Source organism: Oncorhynchus gorbuscha, linkage group LG15 (genome assembly GCF_021184085.1).
Source record: "Oncorhynchus gorbuscha isolate QuinsamMale2020 ecotype Even-year linkage group LG15, OgorEven_v1.0, whole genome shotgun sequence".
Lineage (NCBI taxonomy): Eukaryota > Metazoa > Chordata > Actinopteri > Salmoniformes > Salmonidae > Oncorhynchus > Oncorhynchus gorbuscha.
The window spans coordinates 12,723,714-12,746,045 of NC_060187.1; the positions used below are offsets into that span (position 1 = coordinate 12,723,714).

General features: G+C 49.8%; 1 protein-coding gene across 12 annotated transcripts in view; it reads left to right on the forward strand.

Annotated features, from left to right (window-relative positions):
- The window catches only part of mast2 (microtubule associated serine/threonine kinase 2), a 303,372-nt gene that overhangs the window by 275,733 nt on the left and 5,307 nt on the right, over positions 1-22,332 (forward strand). For all 12 annotated transcript variants that reach the window (XM_046300154.1, XM_046300155.1, XM_046300156.1 and 9 more), the window contains 12 exons: positions 2,318-2,419; positions 4,739-5,040; positions 7,063-7,271; positions 8,775-8,913; positions 9,527-9,659; positions 10,654-10,819; positions 10,969-11,070; positions 12,257-12,379; positions 12,547-12,656; positions 12,856-13,010; positions 13,164-13,486; positions 14,080-14,283. In XM_046300154.1, the coding sequence (XP_046156110.1) occupies positions 2,318-2,419; positions 4,739-5,040; positions 7,063-7,271; positions 8,775-8,913; positions 9,527-9,659; positions 10,654-10,819; positions 10,969-11,070; positions 12,257-12,379; positions 12,547-12,656; positions 12,856-13,010; positions 13,164-13,486; positions 14,080-14,283 (2,068 nt within the window). The remainder of the gene's footprint in view (positions 1-2,317; positions 2,420-4,738; positions 5,041-7,062; positions 7,272-8,774; positions 8,914-9,526; positions 9,660-10,653; positions 10,820-10,968; positions 11,071-12,256; positions 12,380-12,546; positions 12,657-12,855; positions 13,011-13,163; positions 13,487-14,079; positions 14,284-22,332) is intronic.

Sequence of the window (22,332 nt, forward strand, 5' to 3'; positions counted from 1 at the left end):
TGTAAACCTTACCGTGCAATGCACTGTTGATTAAATCCTTAACCACCGTACAGTTCAAGAAAGAGTTAAGAAAATATTGACCAAATAAACTCAAGTAAAAAATAATGCAAAGTAACACAATAAAATAACAATAACGAGGCTCTATACAGGGGGTACCGGTACCGAGTCAGTGTGGAGGTTATATACAGGGGGTACCGGTACCGAGTCAGTGTGGAGGCTATATACAGGGGGTACCGGTACCGAGTCAGTGTGGAGGCTATATACAGGGGGTACCGGTACAGAGTCAGTGTGGAGGCTATATACAGGGGGTACCGGTACCGAGTCAGTGTGGAGGCTATATACAGGGGGTACTGGTACCGAGTCAGTGTGGGGGCTATATACAGGGGTACCGAGTCAGTGTGGAGGCTATATACAGGGGGTACCGAGTCAGTGTGGAGGCTATATACAGGGGGTACCGGTACAGAGTCAGTGTGGAGGCTATATACAGGGGGTACCGGTACAGAGTCAGTGTGGAAGTTATATACAGGGGGTACCGGTACCGAGTCAATGTGGAGGCTATATACAGGGGGTACCGGTACCGAGTCAGTGTGGAGGCTATATACAGGGGGTACCGGTACCGAGTCAATGTGGAGGCTATATACAGGGGGTACCGGTACCGAGTCAATGTGGAGGCTATATACAGGGGGTACCGAGTCAGTGTGGAGGTTATATACAGGGGGTACCGGTACCGAGTCAATGTGGAGGCTATATACAGGGGGTACCGGTACCGAGTCAGTGTGGAGGCTATATACAGGGGGTACCGGTACCGAGTCAATGTGGAGGCTATATACAGGGGGTACCGGTACCGAGTCAGTGTGGAGGCTATATACAGGGGGTACCGGTACCGAGTCAATGTGGAGGCTATATACAGGGGGTACCGGTACCGAGTCAGTGTGGAGGCTATATACAGGGGGTACCGGTACCGAGTCAGTGTGGAGGCTATATACAGGGGGTACCGGTACCGAGTCAGTGTGGAGGTTATATACAGGGGGTACCGGTACCGAGTCAGTGTGGAGGTTACATTTACATTTAAGTCATTTAGCAGACGCTCTTATCCAGAGCGACTTACAGGGGGTACCGGTACCGAGTCAGTGTGGAGGTTATATACAGGGGGTACCGGTACCGAGTCAGTGTGGAGGCTATATACAGGGGGTACCGGTACCGAGTCAGTGTGGAGGCTATATACAGGGGGTACTGGTACCGAGTCAGTGTGGAGGCTATATACAGGGGGTACCGGTACCGAGTCAGTGTGGAGGCTATATACAGGGGGTACCGGTACCGAGTCAGTGTGGAGGCTATATACAGGGGGTACCGGTACCGAGTCATTTTGGAGGTTATATACAGGGGGTACCGGTACCGAGTCAGTGTGGAGGCTATATACAGGGGGTACCGGTACCGAGTCAGTGTGGAGGCTATATACAGGGGGTACCGGTACCGAGTCAGTGTGGAGGCTATATACAGGGGGTACCGGTACCGAGTCAGTGTGGAGGCTATATACAGGGGTTACCGGTACCGAGTCAGTGTGGAGGCTATATACAGGGGGTACCGGTACCGAGTCAGTGTGGAGGCTATATACAGGGGGTACCGGTACCGAGTCAGTGTGGAGGCTATATACAGGGAGTACCGGTACCGAGTCAGTGTGGAGGCTATATACAGGGGGTACCGGTACCGAGTCAATGTGGAGGCTATATACAGGGGGTACTGGTACCGAGTCAGTGTGGGGGCCATATACAGGGGGTACTGGTACAGAGTCAATGTGGGGCTATATACAGGGGGTACTGGTACCGAGTCAATGTGGAGGCTATATACAGGGGGTACCGAGTCAGTGTGGAGGTTATATACAGGGGGTACCGGTACCGTCAATGTGGAGGCTATATACAGGGGTACCGGTACCGAGTCAGTGTGGAGGCTATATACAGGGGGTACTGGTACCGAGTCAATGTGGGGGCTATATACAGGGGTACTGGTACCGAGTCAGTGTGGGGCCATATACAGGGGGTACTGGTACCGAGTCAATGTGGAGGCTATATACAGGGGGTACCGGTACCGAGTCAGTGTGTGGGGGTACAGGTTAGTCCAGGTAAACTGTACATGGAGGCAGGGGTGAAGTGACTATGCATAGATAATAAACAGCGAGTAGCAGCAGTGTAAAAAACAAACAATATTTATTGGTCTACACACTATCTTCTCTGTCTTCTACCCCCTCCAGGTAGTACTGATGGTTCATACCACCGGTGTGCTCGTCTTACTCTGCTGTCCTCTCTGGGTTCATGTCTAGGCTCACGAGCGCTCGGAGAGTGTGGAGGTTACCTTCGTCACCCAGCTGGTTAGGAAGCTGATGATGGTCATCGCTCGTCCTGCACGCCTGTTAGAATGTCTGGTAAGAGGAACATGACTGGGGATAATCAGAGATGTTTACCAACAATGTTTCCTTCAAATGAATGAAAATCTTCATCCTAAGTGCTCAGGAAGATAAATGATGAGTGTCTATCAGGGTTTACCGCTGTGAATAATGACTCGTTTTCAAATCCTTTTCTTATTTTTTTCATAAATTGCTTCCGGTTTGCAAGCCAGTCATTTTCCTCTCATAGTTAATAAGCCACCTAGTCACCCAGCAAGGGAAATTAAAGAGATGTACTCCTTATTGTGTGGTAACTCAAGCATGACACTGTATTTACTGTCTTCAGAGACAGATGCAGCTCACATGAAACAGCCTACAACACATGTTTATGTATCACCCATAAGGGCTTCCATCCATCCAGTCTCCCAGCTCCTTCTCTCCAACAGCCCCAGCACGCTGCTGCTCTCTGCCCAGCCGGGGAGAGGGGAGTGGGGCTAGAGACGGTGCTTCATCATCCCCCTTCCTCCTTCATGGCTAAGCAGCTGGAACCTTCCCTCCACCTCATCCCTCTCTCTGGAGATGGGAGGGAGGGAATGAGAGAGAGGGAGGGAGGGAATGAGAGAGAGGGAGGGAGGGAGGAAATGAGAGGGACAGAGGGAATGAGAGAGAGGGAGGGAGGGAATGAGAGAGAGGGGGAGGGAGGGAGGGAATGAGAGAGAGGGAGGGAGGGAGGGAATGAGGGAGGGAGGGAGGGAGGGAGGGAGGGAGGGAGGGAGGGAGGGAGGGAGGGAGGGAGGGAGGGAGGGAGGGAGGGAGGGAGGGAGGGAATGAGAGAGAGGGGAGGGAAGGGAGGGAGGGAGGGAATGAGAGAGAGGGAGGGAGGGAATGAGAGAGAGGGAGGGAGGGAATGAGAGGGAGGGAGGAGAGAATGAGAGAGAGGGAGGGAGGGAATGAGAGAGAGGGAGGGAGGGAATGAGAGAGAGGGAGGGAGGGAGGGAATGAGAGAGAGGGAGGGAGGGAGGGAATGAGAGGGAGGGGGGAGGGAGGGAGGGAGGGAGGGAGGGAGGGAGGGAGGGAGGGAGGGAGGGAGGGAGGGAGGGAGGGAGGGAGGGAGGGAGGGAATGAGAGAGAGGGGGAGGAAGGGAATGAGAGAGAGGGAGGAAGGGAATGAGAGAGAGGGAGGAAGGGAATGAGAGAGAGGGAGGGAGGGAATGAGAGGGGGGTAGAGGGAATGAGAGGGAGGGAGGGAATGGGAATGAGAGGGAGGGAGGGAGGGATGAGGGAATGAGAGGGAGGAAGGGAATGAGAGAGAGGGAGGAAGGGAATGAGAGAGGAGGGAATGGGGAGGGAATGAGAGAGAGGGAGGGAGGGAGGGAATGAGAGAGAGGGAGGAAGGGAATGAGAGAGGGGGAGGTAGAGAATTGGGGAGGGAGGGAGGGAGGCTGCCCCAGTGCTCACATCTGTGTTTTTGACTAATCACATGCAGCCAATGATATGACAACACACAAGATGGGTTTTTACAAATGGATGCACACACAGCTTGAAGAGAGGTGGTGGGGTGGTAAGGGGTAGACTGGGGTGGAAGGAGGGTAGACTGGGTGGAAGGAGGGTAGACTGGGTGGAAGGAGGGTAGACGGCGTGGAAGGAGGGTAGACTGCATGGAAGGAGGGTAGACTGGGGTGAAGGAGGGTAGACTGGGGTGGTGGAGGGGCTAGACTGGGGTGGTAAGGGGGTAGACTGGGGTGGTGGAGGGTAGACGGTGGAGGAGGGTAGACTGGGGTGGTAAGGGGGTAGACTGGGGTGGTGGAGGGTAGGTTGGCATGGAAGGAGGGTAGACTGGGGGAGTAGATTGGGATGGTAGGGGAAGACTGGGGTGGTGGAGGGTAGACTTTGGGGGTAGATTGGGGTGGTGGGGGTAGACTGGGGTGGTGAGGAGTAGACTGGGGGAGTAGATTGGGATGGTGGGGGAAGACTGAAGTGGTTGTGGGGTGATGGAGGGTAAACTGGGGTGGAAGGAGGGTCGACTGGGGTGGTGGGGGAGTAGATTGGGATGGTGGGGGGTAGACTGGGGGGGTGGGCGGGTAGAGAGCCTCTATGTCTTTGTCAGAGGACAAGGAAACAAAGGATTGTTCACCGACTGTACAGTGTCCAATGTTGTGTATTATTTTGTAATCCATGACCTCTTTTTGATGCGTTCAGGTTTCCCCTCAGGTTGAGCCACTACAAACACACACACATTCCAACCTCTAATGCATTGGCTGATTTTAACACACTCTTCTCTACCTCCCCCTTCCTTTTCTCTCCCTCACCCACATTCTACCAACTCCTCCCCTTCACTCTACCCCCCCTGGTCTGCAGGAGTTTGACCCAGAGGAGTTCTATCATCTTTTGGAGGCAGCAGAGGGCCATGCCAAGGAGGGCCAGGGCATCAAGTCAGACATCCCCCGCTACATCATCAGCCAGCTGGGTCTCACCAGAGATCCTCTGGAGGAGATGGCCCAGCTGAGCAGCTACGACAGTGGGAACCCAGACACACCAGAGACAGACGACGCTGTGGATAGTCGAGGGGCCACCGTGCCTGTTGTAGCTCCCCCTAAAACCAAAGCCCCACGGGAGGAGGACTTTGAGAACATCAAGCTCATCAGCAACGGGGCCTATGGGTAAGACATAGCGAGAGAGAGAGAGCGCAACAGACAGAGAGACAGACTTGTACCGTTATCAGACCGACTCCACGGGATCGGTGTGTGTGTGTCCCCGCGGGACAGTTGAGCTAACGTAGGCTAATGTGATTAGCATGATGTTGTAAGTAACTACAACATTTCCCAAGACATAGACATATCTGATATGGGCAGAAAGCTTACATTCTTGTTAATCTAACTGCACTGTCTAATTTACAGTAGCTATTAGAGTGAACTAATAGCATGCTATTGTTTAAGGAGAGTGCACAATTATGAGCTTGAATGTATGAATAAACCAATTAGGCACATTTTGGCAGTCTTGATACAACATTTTGAACAGATATGCATTGGTTCATTGGATCAGTCTAAAACTTTGCACATACACTGCTGCCATCTAGTTGCCAAAATCTAAATTGTGCCTGGGCTGGAATAATACATTTTGGCCTTTCTCTTGCATTTCAAAGATGATGGTACAAAAGACCACATGCTTTTTCTTTATATTTTACCATATCTAATGTGTTATATTCTCCTACATTAATTTCACATTTCCACAAACTTCAAAGTGTTTTCTTTTAAATGGTATCAATAATATTCATATCCTGAGCTATTGGCAGTTAAATTTGGGTCCTGAGCTACAGGCAGTTAAATTTGGGTCCTGAGCTACTGGCAGTTACATTACATTTACATTTAAGTCATTTAGCAGACGCTCTTATCCAGAGCGACTTACAAATTGGTGCATTCACCTTATGACATCCAGTGGAACAGTCACATTACAATAGTGCATCTAAATCTTAAAGGGGGGGGGATACTTATCCTATCCTAGGTATTCCTTAAAGAGGTGGGGTTTCAGGTGTCTCCAGAAAGTGGTGATTGACTCCGCTGTCCTGGCGTCGTGAGGGAGTTTGTTCCACCATTGGGGGGCCAGAGCAGCGAACAGTTTTGACTGGGCTGAGCGGGAGCTGTACTTCCTCAGTGGTAGGGAGGCGAGCAGGCCAGAGGTGGATGAACGCAGTGCCCTTGTTTGGGTGTAGGGCCTGATCAGAGCCTGGAGGTACTGAGGTGCCGTTCCCCTCACAGCTCCGTAGGCAAGCACCATGGTCTTGTAGCAGATGCGAGCTTCAACTGGAAGCCAGTGGAGAGAACGGAGGAGCGGGGTGACGTGAGAGAACTTGGGAAGGTTGAACACCAGACGGGCTGCGGCGTTCTGGATGAGTTGAAGGGGTTTAATGGCACAGGCAGGGAGCCCAGCCAACAGCGAGTTGCAGTAATCCAGACGGGAGATGACAAGTGCCTGGATTAGGACCTGCGCCGCTTCCTGTGTGAGGCAGGGTCGTACTCTGCGGATGTTGTAGAGCATGAACCTGCAGGAACGGGCCACCGCCTTGATGTTGGTTGAGAACGACAGGGTGTTGTCCAGGATCACACCAAGGTTCTTAGCGCTCTGGGAGGAGGACACAATGGAGTTAAATGTGGGTCCTGAGCTACAGGCAGTTAGATTTGGGTCCTGAGCTACAGGCAGTTAGATTTGGGTCCTGAGCTACAGGCAGTTAGATTTGGGTCCTGAGCTACTGGCAGTTAAATTTGGGTCCTGAGCTACAGGCAGTTAGATTTGGGTCCTGAGCTATAGGCAGTTAGATATGGGTCCTGAGCTACAGGCAGTTAGATTTGGGTCCTGAGCTACAGGCAGTTAGATTTGGGTCCTGAGCTACTGGCAGTTAAATTTGGGTCCTGAGCTACAGGCAGTTAGATTTGGGTCCTGAGCTATAGGCAGTTAGATTTGGGTCCTGAGCTACAGGCAGTTAGATTTGGGTCCTGAGCTACAGGTAGTTAGATTTGGGTCCCCATGAGACTGAAACTTCCCCATGGTTTTGTTACCTCATGACAATGATGATAACGGCCACAAAATGTCTAACATTGTTGGCCGTCATTTGATTATTTCTCTCTCGCTCTCTCTCAACCCCCCTCTCCCCCCGGCCTTCCCCTTCCATGGATCTCTCTCTGCAGTGCTGTATTTCTGGTGCGCCACAAGGAGACCCGTCAGCGTTTTGCCATGAAGAAGATCAACAAGCAGAACCTCATCCTGAGGAACCAGATCCAGCAGGCCTTCGTAGAGAGAGACATCCTGACCTTCGCTGAGAACCCCTTCGTGGTCTCAATGTTCTGCTCCTTCGAGACACGCAGACACCTCTGTATGGTCATGGAGTATGTGGAGGGTAAGGGCTGATCATACACACACACAGCTCATTTACACACACACACACACACACACACACACACACACACACACACACACACACACACACACACACACACACACACACACACACACACACACACACACACACACACACACACACACACACAAACAACAGACACCTCTGTATGGTCATGGAGTATGTAGAAGGCGACTGCTATACACACGGTTCAGAAACATCACGGGTAGCCAACCTGCTCCTGGAGAGCTACTGGTTGTGCAGGCTTTTGCTCCAAACCAGTTGTAACACACCTGATCCAGCTAATCAAGGTCCTGATGAGCAGTTAATTAGTAGAATCGGAAAGGGGCATCCTTCTTCATTTTTTACTGTATACGCCCACTGACAGTTTCTTCCCACTCCATGTTTGTGGCTGGGGGTGTATACTGACTGTCTACCCTGACTAGGAAGTGAATGGGGGTGTATACTGACTGTCTACCCTGACTAGGAAGGGAATGGGGGTGTATACTGACTGTCTACCCTGACTAGGAAGTGAATGGGGGTGTATACTGACTGTCTACTCTGACTAGGAAGTGAATGGGGGTGTATACTGACTGTCTACCCTGACTAGGAAGTGAATGGGGGTGTATACTGACTGTCTACCCTGACTAGGAAGTGAATGGGGGTGTATCCTGACTGTCTCTACCCTGACTAGGAAGTGAATGGGGGTGTATACTGACTGTCTACCCTGACTAGGAAGTGAATGGGGGTGTATCCTGACTGTCTCTACCCTGACTAGGAAGTGAATGGGGGTGTATCCTGACTGTCTCTACCCTGACTAGGAAGTGAATGGGGGTGTATCCTGACTGTCTACCCTGACTAGGAAGTGAATGGGGGTGTATACTGACTGTCTACCCTGACTAGGAAGTGAATGGGGGTGTATACTGACTGTCTACCCTGACTAGGAAGTGAATGGGGGTGTATCCTGACTGTCTCTACCCTGACTAGGAAGTGAATGGGGGTGTATCCTGACTGTCTACCCTGACTAGGATGTGAATGGGGGTGTATCCTGACTGTCTCTACCCTGACTAGGAAGTGAATGGGGGGTGTATCCTGACTGTCTCTACCCTGACTAGGAAGTGAATGGGGGTGTATCCTGACTGTCTCTACCCTGACTAGGAAGTGAATGGGGGTGTATCCTGACTGTCTCTACCCTGACTAGGAAGTGAATGGGGGTGTATCCTGACTGTCTCTACCCTGACTAGGAAGTGAATGGGGGTGTATCCTGACTGTCTCTACCCTGACTAGGAAGTGAATGGGGGTGTATCCTGACTGTCTCTACCCTGACTAGGATGTGAATGGGGGTGTATCCTGACTGTCTCTACCCTGACTAGGAAGTGAATGGGGGGTGTATCCTGACTGTCTCTACCCTGACTAGGAAGTGAATGGGGGTGTATCCTGACTGTCTTTACCCTGACTAGGAAGTGAATGGGGGTGTATCCTGATTGTCTCTACCCTGACTAGGTGGTGACTGTGCCACCCTGCTGAAGAACATCGGGGCGCTGCCCGTGGACATGGCACGCATGTACTTTGCTGAGACTGTACTGGCACTGGAGTACCTCCACAACTATGGCATCGTACACAGGGACCTGAAACCTGACAAGTAAGACACACACACTGTCCTCTAGTCTAGAAGCTTTAACTGTGGCCTCCCGAGTGGCACAGCGGTCTGAGATACTGCATCGCTGTGCCTGAGGCGTCACTACAGACCCGGGTATCATCCCGGGCTGTGTCACAGCCGGCCGCGACCGGGAGACCCATGAGGTGGCGCACAATTCGCTGGAAGGTTTGGTCGGCCGGGATGTCCTTACTCTGTCGCACTCTAGCGACTCCTGTGGCTGGCCGGGCGCAGTGCACGCTGACATTGTCGCCAGTTGTTCGATGTTTCCTCCGTCACACTGGTGCGGCTGGCTATCGGGTTAAGCGAGCAGTGTGTCAAGAAGCAGTGCGGCTTGGCAGGGTTGTGTTTCAGAGGACACATGGCTCTCGACCTTCGCCTCTCCCGAGTCCGTACGGGAGTTGCAGCGATGGGACAACGCTGTAACTACCAATTGGATATCGCGAAATTGGGGAGAAAAATAAAAACATTTATTAAGAAAGATTTACCTGTTAAATTTATCATTAATACTTCTCGTGGGCTTTAATAATTCACTACCTATATGCTTTATTCACTATCTCATGATTCTAACATCATATCTCTCTCCCCCTTCCTGCAGTCTTCTGATCACGTCGATGGGCCACATCAAGCTGACAGACTTTGGGCTGTCGAAGATCGGTCTGATGAGCCTCACCACCAATCTGTATGAAGGACACATAGAGAAAGATACCAGGGAGTTCCTGGATAAACAGGTACAGAGAGAGAGACACCTCTGGCCAGGTGCAGACTGGGACCAAAAATTGGATAAGGCATTTCTAACACACCGGCCCATTTTATTTCCTGGAGACCCCCACACTGGGCCATTTTATTTCCTAGAGGCCCCCACACTGGGCCATTTTATTTCCTGGAGACCCCCACACTGGGCCATTTTATTTCCTAGAGGCCCCCACACTGGGCCATTTTATTTCCTAGAGGCCCCCACACTGGGCCCTTTTATTTCCTAGAGGCCCCCACACTGGGCCCTTTTATTTCCTAGAGGCCCCCACACTGGGCCCTTTTATTTCCTAGAGGCCCCCACACTGGGCCATTTTATTTCCTAGAGGCCCCCACACTGGGCCATTTTATTTCCTAGAGGCCCCCACACTGGGCCCTTTCATTTCCTAGAGGCCCCCACACTGGGCCATTTTATTTCCTAGAGGCCCCCACACTGGGCCCTTTCATTTCCTAGAGGCCCCCACACTGGGCCCTTTCATTTCCTAGAGGCCCCCACACGGGGCCCTTTCATTTCCTAGAGGCCCCCACACTGGGCCCTTTCATTTCCTAGAGGCCCCCACACTGGGCCCTTTCATTTCCTAGAGGCCCCCACACTGGGCCCTTTCATTTCCTAGAGGCCCCCACACTGGGCCATTTCCTTTTCTTTGAGGAACCCATTATTTGACAGATAACAGATAAAAACATATATAATAATTACACAGGCCCACTAGGCTCAAAATGTACCAGCCCTTCTAGCATTTGCCCGAAATTCCAGCTCACCAGTCCGCCCCTGCCTCTGGCGCCCAACACATAACACCCAAACTCTGTCACTGATCACGCTTCCCTTATCTATAACAGTGTCTATGACAGAAGTGTATGTCAACAGGTATGAGACAAAAGGACTAAGTGAATGCAACATTGTACTGTGTGTGACAGTTGCCGTGTATTTCTCCCTGCCTATACTTGACCCTTCCCCTCTGTGTGTACGACCAGGTGTGTGGTACACCAGAGTACATCGCCCCAGAGGTGATCCTCAGACAGGGCTATGGGAAGCCAGTAGACTGGTGGGCCATGGGGGTCATCCTCTACGAATTCCTGGTGGGCTGTGCCCCTTTCTTTGGAGACACACCTGAGGAGCTCTTTGGACAGGTCATCAGTGGTGAGTGTCACAGAGAACAGAAGCACACAGGAGTCTGCATTTTCAACAGACAAAAACAAAAGGTCAGGGAGAAGTATTGCTTTGTTTTGAAAACGTTTGTGGAGAAATCCGTCTGACCACAACGTCTGCTCTCCGTCCTCTATTTGTAGATGAGATCATATGGCCAGAGGAGGAGGAGGCTCTTCCTAACGATGCCCAGGACCTCATCTCTAAACTCCTCAGACAGAACCCTCTGGAGCGGCTGGGCACAGGTGATGGATTACAAACATATTATTTGACAAACATAACTCATAGAAACAAGTACACTACCTGCACGTCTCACATTACACAGTGTCAAATTGTCATTTAGTCTTTATCAGTCTGTCTGTGTTGTAGGCAGTGGTCTCCTTGTCATTCCTTCAGTCTCTGTTGTAGGCAGTGGTCTCCTTGTCATTCCTTCAGTCTCTGTGTTGTAGGCAGTGGTCTCCTTGTCATTCCTTCAGTCTCTGTGTTGTAGGCAGTGGTCTCCTTGTCATTTCTTCAGTCTCTGTGTTATAGGCAGTGGTCTCCTTGTCATTCCTTCAGTCTCTGTTGTAGGCAGTGGTCTCCTTGTCATTCCTTCAGTCTCTGTGTTGTAGGCAGTGGTCTCCTTGTCATTTCTTCAGTCTCTGTGTTATAGGCAGTGGTCTCTTTGTCATTCCTTCAGTCTCTGTGTTGTAGGCAGTGGTCTCCTTGTCATTCCTTCAGTCTCTGTGTTGTAGGCAGTGCTCTCCTTGTCATTTCTTCAGTCTCTGTGTTGTAGGCAGTGGTCTCCTTGTCATTTCTTCAGTCTCTGTGTTATAGGCAGTGGTCTCTTTGTCATTCCTTCAGTCTCTGTGTTGTAGGCAGTGGTCTCCTTGTCATTCCTTCAGTCTCTGTGTTGTAGGCAGTGGTCTCTTTGTCATTCCTTCAGTCTCTGTGTTGTAAGCAGTGGTCTCCTTGTCATTCCTTCAGTCCCTGTGTTGTAGGCAGTGGTCTCCTTGTCATTCCTTCATTCTCTGTGTTGTAGGCAGTGGTCTCCTTGTCATTCCTTCAGTCTCTGTGTTGTAGGCAGTGGTCTCCTTGTCATTCCTTCAGTCTCTGTGTTGTAGGCAGTGGTCTCCTTGTCATTCCTTCAGTCTCTGTGTTGTAGGCAGTGGTCTCCTTGTCATTCCTTCAGTCTCTGTGTTGTAGGCAGTGGTCTCCTTGTCATTTCTTCAGTCTCTGTGTTGTAGGCAGTGCTCTCCTTGTCATTTGTTCAGTCTCTGTGTTGTAGGCAGTGGTCTCCTTGTCATTCCTTCAGTCTCTGTGTTGTAGGCAGTGCTCTCCTTGTCATTTGTTCAGTCTCTGTGTTGTAGGCAGTGGTCTCCTTGTCATTCCTTCAGTTTCTGTGTTGTAGGCAGTGGTCTCCTTGTCATTTCTTCACTCTCTGTGTTGTAGGCAGTGCATTTGAGGTGAAGCAGCATCGGTTCTTCTATAATCTGGACTGGAACACTCTGCTGAGACAGAAGGCAGAGTTCATCCCTCAGCTAGAGTCAGAGGACGACACCAGCTACTTTGACAGTAAGTCTCACCTACTGTCCATTATACTATTATACTATTCCTGTACTTAGAATAATAGAACAGAGCTCCTGAAAGTGAGTTTGTGGACAGTCCAGTCCAGTAGTCTTGTGTAATGCTACTCTCTCTCTCACTCTCTCTCTCTCCTCTCTCCCTCTCCCTCCCCCCAGCCCGTTCAGACAGGTACCACCACTTGGACTCTGAAGATGAAGACGACACCAACGATGACGAACACGTAGAGATACGTCAGTTCTCCTCCTGCTCGCCCCGCTTCAGCAAGGTTAACAACACACACACACACACACACACACACACACACACACACACACACACACACACACACACACACACACACACACACACACACACACACACACACACACACACACACACACACACACACACACACACACAGCACCCCTGCTGAAAATGTAATCACTCCATGTACTACATCATTTTCAATCAAACTGCGTGTTTAGGTGTACAGCAGTATGGAGCGTCTATCCCTCCATGAGGAGAAGAAGACCCCCCCGCCCACCAAGCGTAGCCTCAGTGAGGAGGGAGGAGAACGCATTGACAGCCTCAGTAGTCTCAAGTCCAGAGACCGCAACTGGCTGGTGGGGTCACCTGAGATGTGAGTATGAGGGGTTCTTCTGAGGACACCAAAGCCTCATTTACTTGATAGTCTATGCTAATTATTTAAGTATTCTACTAAATGAGCTGTCTGTCTGTCCCTTCCATTACCAACAACAGAACTGTAACCTCCCTGTGTGCCTCCCTCCCTCAGTCTGCGTAAGCGTCTGTCTGTCTCAGAGTCGTCCCACACGGAGAGCGACTCCAGCCCTCCCCTGACGGTGCGAAGGCGCTGCTGCTCCGCCATCATCGAGATGCCGCGCTTCGCCATCTCCTCAGAGGAGGAAGCAGGGGTGGCCCCCAGCTATAGGAGCCCCAGCCTGCTCAGCCAGACACCCGGTGGAGTCAGGGGCCCCCGCAGCGAGGACTTGCCCCTCTCCATCCCTGAGCTTCCCGTGGAGAGAGAGCTGAAACTGGACGAGTCCCCCACAACACCAGACTCTACAGCCAGCCAGCTCAGCAAAGCCACACTCACACGTCAGTACAATTTAATACAACTTTATTGTCCATATGTTACAGAAAACAACAGAAACTGGTGGAACATATGCTATATGCATGTACTGTGTGCTTTCATTCCATTCACATGACAAAATGTCTTACAGTATGTTCCTGGTACTGGATCCTCTGCCTTTCTCTCTCTCTCTCTCTCTCTCTCTCTCTCTCTCTCTCTCTCTCTCTGTCTCTGTCTCTCTTTCTGTCTCTCTCTATCTGTGTCTCTGTGTCTCTGTCTCCCTCTCTCTCTGTCTCTCTCTCGGTCTCTCTCTCTGTCTCTCTCTCTCTCTCTCTCTCTCTGTCTCTCTCTCTCTCTGTCTCTCTGTCTCTCTGTGTCTCTGTCTCCCTCTCTCTCTGTCTCTCTCTCGGTCTCTCTCTCTGTCTCTATCTGTCTCTGTGTCTCTGTCTCTGTGTCTCTGTCTCTCTCTCTGTCTCTCTCTCGCTGTCTCTCTCTCGCTGTCTCTCTCTCTGTCTCTCTCTCTGTCTGTCTCTCGCTGTCTCTCTCACTGTCTCTCTCACTGTCTCTCTCACTGTCTCTCTCTCTCTCTCTCTCTCTCTCTCTCTCTCTCTCTCCATAGCGGGCAGTTCAGGAGATGTGTGGGAGCGTGGTTCAGGGGCAGACAGCTCTCCCTCTACCCCTAAGGCCATCAGTGACCTGGCAGCTAGGAGGGCCCGTCACAGACTGTTGTCTGGAGACACAGACAGACACGCCCAGTCCAGACCACTCAACAAGGTCATCAAGTCAGCCTCCGCTACCACTCTCTCACTCATGATTCCTGCTGGTACGTCTGAGGTTTTAACAGCCAGGAATGTGTTTTTTGTGCGCTTCTGTCTTTGTGTATTGAGATCTGCTGTGTGTCTGTTAATGTCTGTCTGTGTCTGTTTGTGTCTCTGTCTGTCTGTCTATGTGTGTTTGTCTTTGTCTATCTGTCTGTTTGTCTTTGTCTGTGTGTGGACTGTCTGTCTGTGGACTATGTATGTGTCTGGCTGTCTATGGACTGTATGTGTCTGTCTGTCTGTCTGTGGACTGTATGTATGTGTCTGTGGACTGTATCTGTCTGTCTGTCTGTAGACTGTATGTGTCTGTCTGTGGACTGTCTGTCTGTGGACTGTCTGTGGACTGTATGTGTGTGTCTGTGGACTGTATGTGTCTGTCTGTCTGGACTGTATGTGTCTGTCTGTGGACTGTATGTATGTGTCTGTCTGGACTGTATGTCTGGACTGTCTGTCTCTGTATGTCTGTCTGTGGACTGTCTGTCTGTGTGTCTATCTGTCTGTTTGTCTTTGTCTGTGTGTGGACTGTCTGTCTGTGGACTATGTATGTGTCTGGCTGTCTGTGGACTGTATGTATGTGTCTGGCTGTCTGTGGACTGTATGTATGTGTCTGTCTGTCTGTGGACTGTATGTGTCTGTCTGTCTGTGGACTGTATGTGTCTGTCTGTCTGTGGACTGTATGTGTCTGTCTGTGGACTGTATGTGTCTGTCTGTCTGTGGACTATGTATGTATGTGTCTGTCTGTCTGTGGACTGTATCTGTCTGTCTGTGGACTATGTATGTATGTGTCTGTCTGTGGACTGTATGTATGTGTCTGTGGACTGTATGTGTCTGTCTGTGGACTGTCTGTCTGTGGACTGTCTGTCTGTGGACTGTCTGTCTGTGGACTGTATGTGTCTGTCTGTCTGTGGACTGTATGTATGTGTCTGTCTGTCTGTCTGTGGACTGTATCTGTCTGTCTGTGGACTGTCTGTCTGTGGACTGTATGTATGTGTCTGTCTGTCTGTGGACTGTATGTATGTGTCTGTCTGTCTGTCTGTGGACTGTATCTGTCTGTCTGTGGACTATGTATGTATGGGTCTGTCTGTGGACTGTATGTATGTGTCTGTGGACTGTATCTGTCTGTCTGTCTGTAGACTGTATGTGTCTGTCTGTCTGGACTGTATGTGTCTGTCTGTGGACTGTATGTATGTGTCTGTCTGGACTGTCTGTCTCTGTATGTCTGGACTGTCTGTCTCTGTATGTCTGTCTGTCTGTCTGTCTGTCTGTCTGTCTGTCTGTCTGTCTGTCTGTCTGTCTGTCTGTCTGTCTGTCTGTCTGTCTGTCTGTCTGTCTGTCTGTCTGCGGGGCAAAAAAGTATTTAGTCACCCACCAATTGTGCAAGTTCTCCCACTTAAAAAGATGAGAGAGGCCTGTAATTTTCATCATAGGTACACTTCAACTATGACAGACAAAATGAGGGGGGAAAATCCAGAAAATATAGGATTTTTAATACATTTATTTGCAAATTATGGTGGAAAATAAGTATTTGGTCACCTACAAACAAGCAATATTTCTGGCTCTCACAGACCTGTAACTTCTTCTTTAAGAGGCTCCTCTGTCCTCCACTCGTTACCTGTATTAATGGCACCTGTTTGAAGTTGTTATCAGTATAAAAGACACTGTCCACAACCTCAAACAGTCACATTCCAGACTCCACTATGGCCAAGACCAAAGAGCTGTCAAATGACACCAGAAACAAAATTGTAGACCTGCACCAGGCTGGGAAGGCTGAATCTGCAATAGGTAAGCAGCTTGGTTTGAAGAAATCAACTGTGGGAGCAATTATTAGGAAATGGAAGACATACAAGACCACTGATAATCTCCCTCGATCTGGGGCTCCACGCAAGATCTCACCCCGTGGGGTTAAAATGATCACAAGAACGGTGAGCAAAAATCCCAGAACCACACGGGGGGACCTAGTGAATGACCTGCAGAGAGCTGGGACCAAATTAACAAAGCCTGCCATCAGTAACACACTACGCCGCCAGGGACTCAAATCCTGCAGTGCCAGACGTGTCCCCCTGCTTAAGCCAGTACATGTCCAGGCCCATCTGAAGTTTGCTAGAGAGCATTTGGATGATCCAGAAGAAGATTGGGAGAATTTCATATGGTCAGATAAAACAAAAATATAACTGTTTGGAGGACAAAGAATGAGTCAGAAGTTTACATACACTCAATTAGTATTTGGTAGCAAATACTAATTTGTTTAATATGGGTCGAACATTTCAGGTAGCCTTCCACAAGCTTCCCACAATAAATTGGGTGAATTTTGGCCCATTCCACCTGAAAGTGCTGGTGTAACTGAGTCAGGTTTGTAGGCCTCCTTGCTCACACATGCTTTTTCAGTTCTTCCCACAAATTTTCTATGGGATTGAGGTCAGGGCTTTGTGATGGCAACTCCAATAACTTGACTTTGTTGTCCTTAAGACATTTTGCCACAACTTTGGAAGTATGCTTGGGGTCATGACCCATTTGCGACCAAGCTTTAACTTCCTGACTGATGTCTTGAGATGTTGCTTCAATATATCCACATCATTTTCCTCCCTCATGATGCCATCTATTTTGTGAAGTGCACCAGTCCCTCCTGCAGCAAAGCACCCCCACAACATGATGCTGCCACCCCCACAACATGATGCTGCCACCCCCACAACATGATGCTGCCACCCCCACAACATGATGCTGCCACCCCCACAACATGATGCTGCCACCCCCACAACATGATGCTGCCACCCCCGTGCTTCACAGTTCGGATGGTGTTCTTCGGCTTGCAAGCCTCCTCCTTTTTCCTCCAATCATAACGATGGTCATTATGGCCAAACAGTTCTATTTTTGTTTCATCAGACCAGAAGACATTTCTCCCAAAAGTACGATCTTTATCCCCATGTGCAGTTGCAAACTGTAGTCTGGCTATTTTATGGCGGTTTTGGAGCAGTGGCTTCTTCCTTGCTGGGCGGCCTTTCAGGTTATGTCGAGATAGGACTCGTTTTACTGTGGATATAGATACTTTTGTACCTGTTTCCTCCAGCATCTTCACAGGGTCCTTTGCTGCTGTTCTGGGATTTATTTGCACTTTTCGCACCAAAGTACGTTCATCTCTAGGAGACAGAACGGGTCTCCTTCCTGAGCAGTATGACGGCTGCGTGGTCCCATGGTGTTTATACTTTCGTACTATTGTTTGTACAGATGAACGTAGTACCTTCAGGCATTTGGAAATTGCTCCCAAGGATGAACCAGACTTGTGGAGGTCTACAAAGTTTTTCTGAGGTCTTGGCTGATTTCTTTTCATTTCCCCATGATGTCAAGCAAAGTTTGAAAGTAGGCCTTGAAATACATCCACTGACTGACTTGCCAAAAGTATAGTTTGTTAACAAGAAATTTGTGGAGTGGTTGAAAAATGAGTTTTAATGACTCCAACCTAAGTGTATGTAAACTTCCGACTTCAATTGTATGTGTCTGTGTGTGGACTGTGTGTATGTATCTGTGTGTGGACAGTGTGTATGTGTCTGTGTATGGACTGTGTGCATGTGTCTGTGTGTGGACTGTGTGTGTGTGGACTGTGTGTGTGTGTCTGTGTGTGGACTGTGTGTGTGTGGACTATGTGTGTGTGGACTGTGTGTATGTGTCTGTGTATGGACTGTGTGTATGTGTCTGTGTGTGTATGGACTGTGTGTGTGTCTGTGTGTGGACTGTGTGTGTGTGTATGTGTCTGTGTGTGGACTGTGTGTATGTGTCTGTGTGTGGACTGTGTGTATGTGTCTGTGTGTGGACTGTGTGTATGTGTCTGTGTGTGGACTGTGTGTGTGGACTGTGTGTATGTGTCTGTGTGTGGGCTGTGTGTCTGTGTGTGGACTGTGTGTGTGTGGACTGTGTATGTGTCTGTGTGTGAACTGTGTGTGTGTGGACTGTGTGTGGATTGTGTGTGTGTGGACTGTGTGTATGTGTCTGTGTGGACTGTGTGTGTGTGTACTGTGTGTGTGTGTGTCTGTGTGTGGACTGTGTGACTGTGTGTATGTGTGTGTGTGGACTGTGTGTGTGTGGACTGTGTGTGTGTGGACTGTGTGTATGTGTCTGTGTGTGGACTGTGTGTACTGTGTGTGTGTGGACTGTGTGTGTGTGTGTGTGTGTGGACTGTGTGTGTGTCTGTGTGTGTGTGTGTACTGTGTCTGTGTGTGGACTGTGTGTATGTGTCTGTGTGTGGACTGTGTGTGTGTCTGTGTGTGTGTATGTGTCTGTGTGTGGACTGTGTGTATGTGTCTGTGTGTGGACTGTGTGTATGTGTCTGTGTGTGGACTGTGTGTGTGTGGACTGTGTGTGTGTGGACTGTGTGTATGTGTCTGTGTGTGGACTGTGTGTATGTGTCTGTGTGTGGACTGTGTGTGTGTGGACTGTGTGTATGTGTCTGTGTGTGGACTGTGTGTATGTGTCTGTGTGTGGACTGTGTGTGTCTGTGTGTGGACTGTGTGTATGTGTCTGTGTGTGGACTGTGTGTATGTGTCTGTGTGTGGACTGTGTGTATGTGTCTGTGTGTGGACTGTGTGTATGTGTCTGTGTGTGGACTGTGTGTATGTGTCTGTGTGTGGACTGTGTGTATGTGTCTGTGTGTGGACTGTGTGTATGTGTCTGTGTGTGGACTGTGTGTATGTGTCTGTGTGTGGACTGTGTGTATGTGTCTGTGTGTGGACTGTGTGTATGTGTCTGTGTGTGGACTGTGTGTGTGTCTGTGTGTGGACTGTGTGTACTGTGTCTGTGTGTGGACTGTGTGTATGTGTCTGTGTGTGGACTGTGTGTATGTGTCTGTGTGTGGACTGTGTCTGTGTGTGGACTGTGTGTGTGTGGACTGTGTGTATGTGTCTGTGTGTGGACTGTGTGTGGACTGTGTGTGTGTGGACTGTGTGTATGTGTCTGTGTGTGGACTGTGTGTATGTGTCTGTGTGTGGACTGTGTGTATGTGTCTGTGTGTGTGTGTGGACTGTGTGTATGTGTCTGTGTGTGGACTGTGTGTATGTGTCTGTGTGTGGACTGTGTGTGTGTGGACTGTGTGTGTGTGGACTGTGTGTATGTGTCTGTGTGTGGACTGTGTGTATGTGTCTGTGTGTGGACTGTGTGTATGTGTCTGTGTGTGGACTGTGTGTATGTGTCTGTGTGTGGACTGTGTGTATGTGTCTGTGTGTGGACTGTGTGTATGTGTCTGTGTGTGGACTGTGTGTGTGTGGACTGTGTGTATGTGTCTGTGTGTGGACTGTGTGTATGTGTCTGTGTGTGGACTGTGTGTATGTGTCTGTGTGTGGACTGTGTGTATGTGTCTGTGTGTGGACTGTGTGTATGTGTCTGTGTGTGGACTGTGTGTATGTGTCTGTGTGTGGACTGTGTGTATGTGTCTGTGTGTGGACTGTGTGTATGTGTCTGTGTGTGGACTGTGTGTATGTGTCTGTGTGTGGACTGTGTGTATGTGTCTGTGTGTGGACTGTGTGTATGTGTCTGTGTGTGGACTGTGTGTGTGTGGACTGTGTGTGTGTGGACTGTGTGTATGTGTCTGTGTGTGGACTGTGTGTGTGACTGTGTGTATGTGTCTGTGTGTGTGACTGTGTGTATGTGTCTGTGTGTGGACTGTGTGTATGTGTCTGTGTGTGGACTGTGTGTATGTGTCTGTGTGTGGACTGTGTGTGTGTCTGTGTGTGGACTGTGTGTATGTGTCTGTGTGGACTGTGGACTGTGTGTATGTGTCTGTGTGTGGACTGTGTGTATGTGTCTGTGTGTGGACTGTGTGTATGTGTCTGTGTGTGGACTGTGTGTATGTGTCTGTGTGTGTGTGTATGTGTCTGTGTGTGGACTGTGTCTGTGTGTGTGTGGACTGTGTGTATGTGTCTGTGTGTGGACTGTGTGTGTGTGGACTGTGTGTATGTGTCTGTGTGTGGACTGTGTGTATGTGTCTGTGTGTGGACTGTGTGTATGTGTCTGTGTGTGGACTGTGTGTATGTGTCTGTGTGTGGACTGTGTGTATGTGTCTGTGTGTGGACTGTGTGTGGACTGTGTGTATGTGTCTGTGTGTGGACTGTGTGTATGTGTCTGTGTGTGGACTGTGTGTATGTGTCTGTGTGTGGACTGTGTGTATGTGTCTGTGTGTGGACTGTGTGTATGTGTCTGTGTGTGGACTGTGTGTATGTGTCTGTGTGTGGACTGTGTGTATGTGTCTGTGTGTGGACTGTGTGTATGTGTCTGTGTGTGTGTGTATGTGTCTGTGTGTGGACTGTGTGTATGTGTCTGTGTGTGGACTGTGTGTATGTGTCTGTGTGTGACTGTGTATGTGTCTGTGTGGACTGTGTGTATGTGTCTGTGTGTGGACTGTGTGTATGTGTCTGTGTGTGGACTGTGTGTATGTGTCTGTGTGTGGACTGTGTGTATGTGTCTGTGTGTGGACTGTGTGTATGTGTCTGTGTGTGGACTGTGTGTATGTGGACTGTGTGTGGACTGTGTGTGGACTGTGTGTGTGGACTGTGTGACTGTGTGTGTGTGTGGACTGTGTGTATGTGTCTGTGTGTGGACTGTGTGTATGTGTCTGTGTGTGGACTGTGTGTATGTGTCTGTGTGTGGACTGTGTGTATGTGTCTGTGTGTGGACTGTGTGTATGTGTCTGTGTGTGGACTGTGTGTATGTGTCTGTGTGTGGACTGTGTGTATGTGTGTATGTGTCTGTGTGTGGACTGTGTGTATGTGTGTGTGGACTGTGTGTGTGTCTGTGTGTGGACTGTGTGTATGTGTCTGTGTGTGGACTGTGTGTATGTGTCTGTGTGTGGACTGTGTGTATGTGTCTGTGTGTGGACTGTGTGTATGTGTCTGTGTGTGGACTGTGTGTATGTGTCTGTGTGTGGACTGTGTGTATGTGTCTGTGTGTGGACTGTGGACTGTGTGTGTCTGTGTGTGGACTGTGTGTACTGTGTGTCGTGTATGTGTCCATGTTGTGGACTGTGTGTATGTGTCTGTGTGTGGACTGTGTGTATGTGTCTGTGTGTGGACTGTGTGTATGTGTCTGTGTGTGGACCTGTGTGTGGACTGTGTGTATGTGTCTGTGTGTGTGTGGATGTGTGTGTGTGGACTGTGTGTATGTGTCTGTGGACTGTGTGTATGTGTCTGTGTGTGGACTGTGTGTATGTGTCTGTGTGTGGACTGTGTGTATGTGTCTGTGTGTGGACTGTGTGTATGTGTCTGTGTGTGGACTGTGTGTATGTGTCTGTGTGTGGACTGTGTGTATGTGTCTGTGTGTGGACTGTGTGTATGTGTCTGTGTGTGGACTGTGTGTATGTGTCTGTGTGTGGACTGTGTGTATGTGTCTGTGTGTGGACTGTGTGTGTGTGGACTGTGTGTATGTGGACTGTGTGTGGACTGTGTGTATGTGGACTGTGTGTATGTGGCTGTGTGTGGACTGTGTGTATGTGTCTGTGTGTGGACTGTGTGTATGTGTCTGTGTGTGGACTGTGTGTATGTGTCTGTGTGTGGACTGTGTGTATGTGTCTGTGTGTGGACTGTGTGTATGTGTCTGTGTGTGGACTGTGTGTATGTGTCTGTGTGTGGACTGTGTGTATGTGTCTGTGTGTGGACTGTGTGTATGTGTCTGTGTGTGGACTGTGTGTATGTGTCTGTGTGTGGACTGTGTGTATGTGTCTGTGTGTGGTCTGTGTGTGTGTGTGTGTGTCTGTGTGTGGACTGTGTGTATGTGTCTGTGTGTGGACTGTGTGTATGTGTCTGTGTGTGGACTGTGTGTATGTGTCTGTGTGTGGACTGTGTGTATGTGTCTGTGTGTGGACTGTGTGTATGTCTGTGTGTGGTGTGTGTGTGTGGACTGTGTGTATGTGTCTGTGTGTGGACTGTGTGTATGTGTCTGTGTGTGGACTGTGTGTATGTGTCTGTGTGTGGACTGTGTGTATGTGTCTGTGTGGACTGTGTGTATGTGTCTGTGTGTGGACTGTGTGTATGTGTCTGTGTGTGGACTGTGTGTATGTGTCTGTGTGTGGACTGTGT